General features: G+C 45.0%; 1 protein-coding gene across 1 annotated transcript; it reads right to left on the reverse strand.

Moving 5' to 3' along the window:
• Positions 1 to 211: 211 nt before the first annotated feature.
• si:ch211-37e10.2 lies at positions 212 to 8,427 on the reverse strand. The gene is made up of 4 exons (XM_012876283.3): positions 7,618 to 8,427; positions 4,972 to 5,531; positions 3,423 to 3,489; positions 212 to 3,333 (listed from the first exon to the last, which is right to left on the reverse strand). The coding sequence occupies exons 1-4, from the start codon at positions 8,216 to 8,218 to the stop codon at positions 1,802 to 1,804; spliced, it is 2,760 nt and encodes a 919-aa protein (XP_012731737.2). The 5' UTR covers positions 8,219 to 8,427; the 3' UTR covers positions 212 to 1,801.
• Between the last annotated feature and the right edge of the window lie 2,114 nt (positions 8,428 to 10,541).

Consider the following 10,541-nt stretch of genomic DNA (forward strand, 5'->3'; position numbering starts at 1 on the left):
AAAGAAAACACAACAATAACCTTTAAGATAGTAATAAACATACTTTCATTAAGCCTAGATTTCTGTATCAAAAGTGTCATATTGCTAGCGGTCATTTTGATAGCGATTTTCATGTAAGATTCTAATATGAAATGTGTTTTCATAAATATATATATATATATATATATATATATATATATATATATATATATATATATATATATATATATATATATATATATATCAGCCCAATGACGTATCAGGAAGTTGTGGGGAAAACTGCAGTACACCTCCGGTCCAGCAGGTGGTGATAAGAAGACATCATGGGCCAAACAAACAAAGGCAGACTGAGATCTTCTTGCCACTCGTCTGCAGAGCAAGATGGAGAACACACAACTGGTTTTGCGGGAAAAAAACCCACTTCACACAAAAACCATTTCACACAATTACCGTAACTATTAGCAGTAGCTAATACATGGAGGACATGTTGACATTGTCACATTTATGACCCTCCATGGCTTCTGTAGTAGTTCTTACGGGCTTAACAGCGAAGTTGTTTTGTAATTAATTTAGTGCATCACAAGCTGGGCCGCCAGTATGTAAATCTTTCCACACTGCGGTTTTAAGAGCATAAAGTGGATAGATTTGTAAACTTATCTCAGCAGACTGTTTTGCCTTGCTGCACAAAACTCTGCCAATTAAATGAAGCTCCAGACTTGTTAAAGAAATCCTACTCTTAGACCAGAACCTTTCTCCTTTAAAACTAAGGCCCCAGGAACCTGAAATTCTTCGTGTAAATTAGTATGGAATCTCGTGCTGGGCTTTTCACATGTAATGGAAAAGAGCCTAATGATCAGTCTACTTCTGAATGACTAAAACAAACTGCAGGTTTTGGAGTGACTCAGTCGAAGTCCAGGTCGAAATTCAACAGAGATGCTGTAACGTGATGTAAAAAAGGCTTTTCCTGCTCAAGATAAACTTCTGATGTAGCTGAATTAAGACAATGCTGCAGAGAAGATTGTGCCAAAAACAACACCAGATTTAAAAGACTTGTTGCGAGTTATTGCCACCAACAATGGCCCTGGTCACTTTTAGATTTACTTTTTCCACATTCACTCAGGTTGGTTTGGTTAGCTTTTCCTCCCTTAATAAAAGAAATCCTCATTTGCAAACTTCGTATTTACTTGGAGGACAAACAGAAGAAATCCTAAAGGGGGCTGATGCTTTTTCACAGCAATTTAGATGATCAAACCCCTGACAGTGTAGAAAAAGATGCAAAATGTAACTACTGAAACACGGATTTAACTACTGATGGTCAGAGGGAACTGTTTTAAATTGCTTTGCTGAAGTAAACTCTCTACCTAAAGGGCAGCACTGGTGCTCTTGTGTGACACATTTGCTTTAAAGGGTTGATCGTATGAAGTCATACAGGCATAAAGATATGTCACACATATTCTGGAATAAAAAAAATACATGAAAATCTATATGATCCATACATTAAAAAGAAATAAAGCATTTAAATGTGTGTGCATACTGACATATTTTCAAGCACCACTGTATGCACACAGCCTGACACAAATTAACACGCATATTCAGACATTCAAATTGATTTTGAATTGGTCACTGTCCAACCAGCTGAATCGCTTCAGCACTTGCACCAAAGAAAAAAGAAAAATGTTTGAACAAGAATTATACATGAAAATCAACAACGCTGTCCAAGTTTGTACTTTGGTAAGACGGGAATATGCTCCATGGTTCAGGCGAAGCACAGACTTTTGAGTTTTCCCAAAGTTTCCTGAAGACGATGCCCCATCCTCCTGGATCACAGTGCAACCCAGAGAATCGAAATGTTTGTGCCCCCCTCGTGTGTTATTTGGTTCACACGTCCTCTGATACAATCCAGAGTAACATAAACCGCTGTGCCGTTCTGGACCTGAAAAGAGGCTCTCAGTCCGATGCTAGTCCACTCGCTGCCGTCGGGCATCGATCCGGACACCTGCTGAGCAACAGGACCGGCCTGCTGGCCCTGGCCTCCGACCCTCTGCACAGTCACTTTGACTATATTACACGAGTGGATCAGTTTGAGGTTGAGAGCCATGTTAGCCGTCCCCGCCTCGTGAAAGACGAAGTTCTTCCGGGCGTTTGAGTCCCCGGAACGGGCGAGGTGAACCTGCGGCGTGTCCGGGCTGATCTGCTGGAACAGCAACGGCTTATTCCTGACGGCTCCAGAGGGGAGACCGGTCCGAGAGACCGTGGCCGTCAGGGCGGACGACACGGCAGAGGGAATCCAGATCAGACTCAAGATGCTGATTCCAGTGCTGTCCCCAAAGTACCGGATGTTGCACTGAGACGGAGACGTGATCTCAAAGGTGAGCATGTCTTTGCTTTCCACCATCGCTGCGCCAGAGAGGGTGATGGAGGTGTCCCTGTAGTTCACGCCTGTCTTGAAGGCTTGCATCGTCTTCAGTCCGGTGGCGTTCCGGGTGGTGTAGGCGATCAAGGAGAAGCCTTCTCGAACGCAGGTGTGACCCATGGAGTAAAGCGCCTGCTGGATGACGAACTTCACCACTCCGCTCTCCGTGAAGCGCACCCCTCGGCTGTCGTGCGTGAGGCTGATCATGTAGGGGTCGGACACCGTCGTGACGCGGAACGTCGGCCGGTAGCTGGTCTGGTAGTGCGCCAGCAGGGACATCTGGGCCGTCATGGCCACAGCGCCGGTGTCATGTGACAACCAGAGGAGACTCAGCGAGGGAGTGGGAACCTCAAAGACGTGAAGGTCCTTGCTCTGATTGCAGTGTTGATTGGGACTCTTCAGCAGCAGAGCGAAGATGTGGCCCGGCTCCACCTCCACGCCGGTACTGACGCTCACCCCCTGGAAGTACTTCCCGTCCGGTTGCTCGATGCGGACGCCACTGAGGTCCTGGCCTTCCTCCTCCTGGCTCCTGTTGAGCCTCATCCCAACCTGGAGGAAGTTCCTGCAGCAGTGCTTTATAGCAAAGTTATGATCCAACCACACCAGACCGTGCTGGAGGAAGGTCACCCTCCCGGCCTCGTTGGACAGCAGATCGCTGCTCTCTTTGCCTCGTACGTTCAGCTGCAGTCCAGGGAAGATGTGGGAGCCGGGTGTACCAGGAGGAGGAGGAGCCACCTTTGCCACCCAGACCTGGGAGAGTCGGTTCTCTGAAATCTGGCCGCAGACTGTGTCGCTGACAGCTGTGCAGGGGGCGACCAACGGCTCCCCGTCACAATCCGAGCAGGCCTGGCACTCCTGGAGCTCCTGGTTGTAGAAGTATTCGTGACCGCAAAGGCCTGTCACTGCCTCTCTCTCCGAAACCCCCAGACACTTGAATCCACCTGTACGAAAAAAAGGGCTTCAGGTTAGCTCTGCCAAGGCTATCCCTATGTGGGGAATATTTAATGAAACAAAGATGTTATGAACTGACCAGGAGTGTTAAGACACTTGACCCGCTCTCCGCATATGTGTGGTAGTTCAAGACATTCGTCTCTATCCTGCAATCCACACAATCATGGTTAATTTTTTTTTATTGTTATCATTAAAGCATTTCCTTGGACTAGTTTGTTCTTGTCGAGCAGATTAGGTTTGCGACATCTCCTCGAAAGATATTCAGAGGAATCAAAACTAACACATCTATTCACTGTGGGTTGTGTTTAAATCTGTGATCCGAAACTCCGGTCCTCGAGGCCCGGATTCCTGCCACTTTTAGACGCGTCACTGCTTCAACTCACCTGACACTAGCATGAGCTCATTAGCAGAGGTCGACTGCAGGCTAGAGAGGCAGTTTAGCCACTTGGTTCAGGTGTGCAGGAGAAGGGACACATTTAAAAGTTGGATTTGAGCTGATGACCAATGGTTGCAGTGCATTCAGCCTGATAGACAGATAACATGCTGCGGGTACACTTCCTTGCCAAGCCGTGCATACTGCTTGAAATTCACTGACATCATTTTCTCACATTATAACCACAAACGACAATGCACGCTATAGGGATTTTTTTTTTTGTTATGTTTGTTTGTTTGTAGACCAACACAAAGCGGTGCATAGCTGAATTTCTTCTTGAAATGAAAGCCTCCTCACAGCACGAAGCTGGCACCACCATATTTCACCATGAGATAGTATATTCTGGGTAAAGTTTAGTTTGTTCACAGTTACAATGGGGTTTTCTTTGCAGCTTCTCTGATTACTGCCCTCCTTGTCCGGTCTGTCGGTTTTGGTATCTTTGTGTTTGCTCCGTACTCTTTCCTTTTGCGGTTGACGGAACGGATCTCTCCTAGACATTCAAAGCCTGGCATATAGTCTTACAACTAACTCATGCTGTAAACTTCACCAGAACTTCATCTCTGACTTGTCTGCTGGGCTCTTTGGTCTTCATGAGGCTGTATATTCACTAATCCTCTGAGGCTTTCACAGAACGTGCTTCTGTGCTTTTTTTGTCTCTTTTGTGTGTCTCTGCTCCGTCTTCTCTAACATCCAGTCAATCGAGGTTCACACTGAGCCTGGTTCTGGTTCTGCTGGAGGTTCTCCTCCCTGTTAAAGGGGAGTTTTCCTCTCCACTGTCGCTTCATGCTTGATCAGTTTGAGGGATTGCTGCAAAGCCATCAACAATGCAGACGACTGTCCACTGTGGCTCTACGCTCTTTCAGGAGGAGTGAATGCTGCTTCGAGAGACTTGATGCAACCTGCTGGGTTTCCTTAGAGAGGAAACTTTCTGACCAATCTGTATAATCTGATTGAATTTGATTTTGTAAAGAGCCTTGAGATGACGTGTATCATGAATTGGTGCTATATAAATACATTTAAATTGAATTCAATTGAATTGAATTAGGAGGACTTTCTTTGACAACAATGCCCAACCTTCTGTTGGTCTATCATACAAAATCCCAATAAACAGATTGTAATCTTAGATTGCAATGTTGTAAAATGTAACTAAGATTGACGCGGCATTAAGGCTTTTGCAGGATCGCGGAAGTCGTACCTGGCACATCCTGTCTGCCGTTGGGGAGCACTGCGAGATGAGGAAAAACCCCGGCGGACACATGGTGCATTTCTCACACTGAGGCGGATCCCTCTGAAAATTACAGAACTCCTCTGATCCGCAGGGCGAAGGGCATCCGCGCAGAGGCTGCGGAAACTGAGTCTGTTCAACAACATCCATCACCTTAGAGTCGATGTCCATTTTATGCACGGCGTAGGATTTTTGCAGATGGCTGCGGGCCTGGCTCTGCAGCCCCGCCAAGTGACTCTCAAAGTAGTTCTGCAGCTCTCCCTGCAGACCCTGGAAAGAGACGTGCTTGACCGTCTCTAGGAGTTGGCCGAACTGGCTTTTGACTGCATCCATCTGCTCGTACATGTGCCGCTGCTGCTGCAGGACCTCGCGCTGCTGTGCGAGAAGCGCCTCCTGTTGGTCGACGAGCTTCTGCTGCAGGTCGCGGATTATCACCTGCTGGGCTCGCAGGGCTTCCACCAGCTTCTCCTGCCCCTTGGCCAGCTGGAGGTGCAGGATAAGGGCATCTTCTGAAGGAACTTCATTCTCCCCTGAGGTAAAATTGATGCACAATGAACAACGGGACATACAAAATCAAGTTAGATTAATTTCTGTTTTGTTTCCTAATTTGAAATATTTTAATTGCACGTGCAAACAAGGGGGCCCTGTGCATGTGCTTAGCCAAGCTGTATGAAAGTTCACTGAACGTTTGCTGCATGGACAAACATCAAAGCAGTCGACATTTTCCACCTAATTAACTCTGAGGTATTTTTCCAGCTTAGCTACATTTGCTCGGCAGGCGTCCTTTTTCTCAATGGTCAGCAAAAAGATTCGATTTAAAACAAAATTTCACTTTTGTTTCATTTATTGATGGGACAAAGGGTGTTAAGTAATTGAAAGTTATAAAGCTAAATCACATAAAGACATACTTCAAATGCTTATTATATGAATAAACTGGTGCAAATGGAGACGAAGGCATACTTTTACAACACAAACATGTGCTTCCATAATCTGTCTTACTTTAAAATCTTTCAAGTGTTTTTTTATGACGTCTGGCTTCTGTTCAAATTAATCACATCCAGTCCACATGATAAAGGAGCATGTTCCACCCATAAACCTTTAGTCAGACAGAGGTTCACTATGAATTTAAAGGCTATCAGATGGATGACTGCAAACAACAAATGGACAGACAAATGGTAGATCTATGGGCAGAAGGATGGTGGGACCAATGGACGGATGGACGGATGGATGGATGGATGGATGGATGGATGGATGGATGGATGGATGGATGGATGGATGGATGGAAGGACGAACAGACGGAAAGATGGATGGATGGATGCATGGATGGATGGATGAACCGATGGATGCATGGACGGATGGCTGGACAGATGGCTGGACGGACGGACGGACGGACGGACGGATGGATGGAAGGATGGATGGATGGATGGATGGATGGATGGATGGATGGATGGATGGATGGACGAACAGACAGAAAGATGGATGGATGGATGCATGGATGGATGGATGAAGCGATGTATGGATGCATGGATGGATGGATGGATGGATGGATGGATGGATGGATGGATGGATGAACGGATGGATGAATGGATGGATGGATGGATGGATGGATGGAAGGACGAACAGACGGAAAGATGGATGGACCGATGGATGGATGGATGGACCGATGGACTGATGGATGGATGGATGGATGGATGGATGGATGGATGGATGGATGGATGGACGGACGGACGGACGGACGGGTGGATGGAAACGACTTTTAGACAACAATGTGAGAACCCTGTCATCTATAAGCTTTGATTCCAGCTTCCTCCTCTCCTGCCACATGTCAATGTGCCCCTGGGCAAGGCACTTAACCCCAAGTTTCCTACCTATCTGTGTGTGTGTGTGTGTGTGTGTGTGTGTGTGTGTGTGTGTGTGTGTGTGTGTGTGTGTGTGTGTGTGTGTGTGTGTGTGTGTGTGTGTGTGTGTGGCTCCAGTGTTTAACGCTTTGACTGATCGTCATTACTTCAGCTCATTAAGATACAAGCTGGGGGGAAAACAGACTCTCAGCAGGAAACAAGAGCAGAATGTCCCAGAATGACACGTTTGCCTACTTTTATCTCTTGAAAACAACTAAATATCCAAATTTCATTCAAACGTCTACAACACATTTGGTTTTGGAGTTTTAAAGAAATAAATTATTGTTAAACAACCACACTAACCAGACTGCCTCTAATAAAGTTGTCCTGAAATCATTTTTTGCAGCAGTTTAGATTTGAAAAACTCAAACTGAAGTTAGAAGAAGAATAAATCAGAAGACTTTTACAATCTGGATCAACTGAGAACAGCTCCAGCTCAACAGACTGGAATTCAACAAATCCCTTTTTTTTTCTTTTTTTTTTTAAAGCGTTATCATAGTTTGGTTTGTTATGGGAAGTTTGGGGTGTTTTGGCTGGTTATACCCCAGTAGATCAGATCCACCTTTAAACTGCTCAGACTGTTGGTACTAATCGTAAAGATTAAACAAAATAAAGATAAATTCTCGGCTCGTTTTAACGCCTCTAGCCGCTCTTTTGAAGACCGAGGCTGAAATGTGGAGCTTTTACCAAATGAACGGGGAAAGTCACTGAAGCAGACCTGGCTTTATGTCACATGTGAGCTGGACTCCCAAAGGGGCTCCGCCGAGCTCGGAGGCTCCAAACTCCGGAACGTCTCCCAGGAACTGCGCGGCTCTGTCGGACAGGTAGACCGGGGGCATCTCCTCCCCCGCAGCCGCACACCCCTCTCCCACACAGGATCTCCCCCGAGCTTTGGGCCGTATCCCCAGCGGCAGCCTGCACTCGATCCCCCTGCAGTCTCTGGTTTCATTCCTGGGCTGCTGGAGCTGCCTCACGGCGCAGTCGCCATCGGCGCATCCGATCTGCGCGCCGCCGCCGTGACCGTGGCGCCCGCGCAGCAGCAGCTGGACGGACGGCTCGGTCCCCAGCGGCGCTCTCTGGGGGCTCGGGCGGGCATGGTGCTGGGTGACCGCTGCGTTTCCACCTCTGGCCTGCGCCGCGGGGTTGAAGTGCCGAGGCAGTCTGGAAGATCTGCTCCCCGGACAGTGCTCTCCTGTGCACGGTCTGGGATCGCCTGTGCCTCCGCCAAAGCAGTGCGCGCCTTGGCAAATCTCCGCCAATGCGTGCGCCACGCTTTGCAAAGAGAGCAACAGCGACAGCGCGGATGCCAATAAGACCATTTTGCATGAAGCACCAAAAAAAATAAACAGTTATTTGCAGCTTTCCGGGTTAAGTCCTCATTCCCCACAGCTGAAACCAAACCATGCTGTTGCTTTCAGCTCCAGGCTTTGGTCGGACTTGCGCTTAGTGAGGAATAAAAGGAATCGGAAGCAGGGATTAGTTGACTCTCTCCGTGTCCGACCCACTCTGGGAGATCCTGCACCTCAGTGTCTGAGTGGGGCATTCCTGAGACTTAATTAGCTTCAGGTTTCCCCGGCCACATGTTAACCCTTCATCCTCCCTAACCCTCCCCATTATCCCTCTGATGTGGTCCAGAAACGGGCAATTAAAAAGCCCCCTCAACACTGACATTCAGGTGCTTCACAAGAATGCATACTGCTTGAATGTTGTCACTTTGCAACCTCAAAATTTAACACATGCAGTTTAATAATTGGTTCACAGTTTTTTACGAATGTAAGCGTGAAAAGCGTGTCATGCAGTTGTATTTAGACCCTCTTTAGTCTGATATTCTAAAGTAAAGGAAATCCAGTGCCACCAACTTACAGATGTTATTTAAATAGGTAAAAATGTGTGTGCTGTGTGTAATTTAAACAACGATGTTCTGAAAAAACCAAGACCAAGGAAAACAGCAGATAAATAGTTGTGGAGAAGCTTAAAACAGAGTTAGGTTATAACACAACAACCCAAGCTTTGAGCAACTCAGGGAGCGCCATTGTGGTAAAAAAATTAAAACATAAATAGGAAAATAGATAACTGTGGCACAATATGTTCTAGGATATATCCTGTGCTTCGTTTTATGTGTGTCTAAAAAATAATCTGATTACATCCAAATGGTTTTCAAAAGATTGCCATAATTTATTATAAGGGGGAAAGGCTATAAAAACCAGCCTTGATTTTTGTGAAAAAGTAAATGCCCGCATTAAGTCATGGAGTGAATAACTACTGTTTTGGTTACATTTTAATAGTCAACCCCACATCTGATTAGTCAGACCTTTAGAACTAGAAAGACTCTTATTAAGAACCTGTCAGACAACATGAAGTAGGCCAAAAAGATCTGAAAAAGCTACACAGAAGCAAAATAATTAAAACTCGTTGGACAGATGTACTCCTGTTTACTATGAAATAAAAAAAGAAAGTTAAATATGTGGTTATTGAAAGAGAAATGTCTTGTGTTCTACCTAATATTTAATTGTAGGATTTTAACTTGTCTCTAATAATTTTGCCCAAATTTCAAAATAAAAACTTGGCCCCAGGGCCGCACATTGGAGACCCCTGACATTGCTAAGGCTTTAGGACCCCAGCAAACCACATAGAGCCCGTACCCACAAACAGAACAGGGTGTCACCACACAGATCCTACCCATGAATGGCCAACCTATCCAAATTATTATAGGAGTGCACCGACGACTAATCCAGGAGGTCACAAAAGCTCAGTGAACATTTACAGCCCTGCAGACCTCACTTGGCAGAGTTAAAGTCAGTGCTCATGATTCAAGAATGAGAAAGCCGCTGGAAAACTTTGTTATCTAAAAGAGAGATCAGGTAACAAATCCATTGTTGAACAAAAGAACCCCACTAAGGCCCCTTTGACATTACCCTCATAAAATATCTTGATGATCCTCAATATTCTATGGACTGGCATGGCAAAAGTGGAACTTTACTGATGATGTGCATCGCATCATTTTGTATCCAACATGGCAGTTCAGAAAAGAGAGCATCGTTCTGACAGTCAACCATGGAAGAGGCGTTATGCTTCTTCATGATTGGTCATAATTAGATTAGATTAGATTAGATTCAACTTTATTGTCATTACACAGGTACAGGTACAAGGCAACAAAATGCAGTTTAGGTCTAACCAGAAATGCAATAGCAGCAAGTGCAGGATAAATAATGGTTCTATAAGTACAGGACATGGGTTATTACTGAATAAATATAGAGATGGATACTATTATAAACAGAATTTTACTGATAGATTTGTCCTATGAATATAATATATAGATAACTAGTATAGTGAACTAAATTTACAGCTGGATGTGTACCGAATATAATATACAGGTGGATGTTACTATGAATAGAGTCTTACAGATATGTACAATAGCATAATATACAGATGATTGTTAATATAACAGAATTTACATGTACTATTAATATATGTACAGATGGCTATTACTATATGCAGAATTGTGAGCATGATATACAGGTAGCTATAACTATAAAATGAATAAATAAAGTTTGGACAGAAGCTATTTAAATTAAAGTGCAGTGGAAGGTAATTGCATATTACAGTTAAAGTACGGTATTGCAAACGTATATGTAAATTGAT

This window comes from Fundulus heteroclitus, chromosome 21 (genome assembly GCF_011125445.2).
Source record: "Fundulus heteroclitus isolate FHET01 chromosome 21, MU-UCD_Fhet_4.1, whole genome shotgun sequence".
In the NCBI taxonomy this organism is placed as follows: domain Eukaryota; kingdom Metazoa; phylum Chordata; class Actinopteri; order Cyprinodontiformes; family Fundulidae; genus Fundulus; species Fundulus heteroclitus.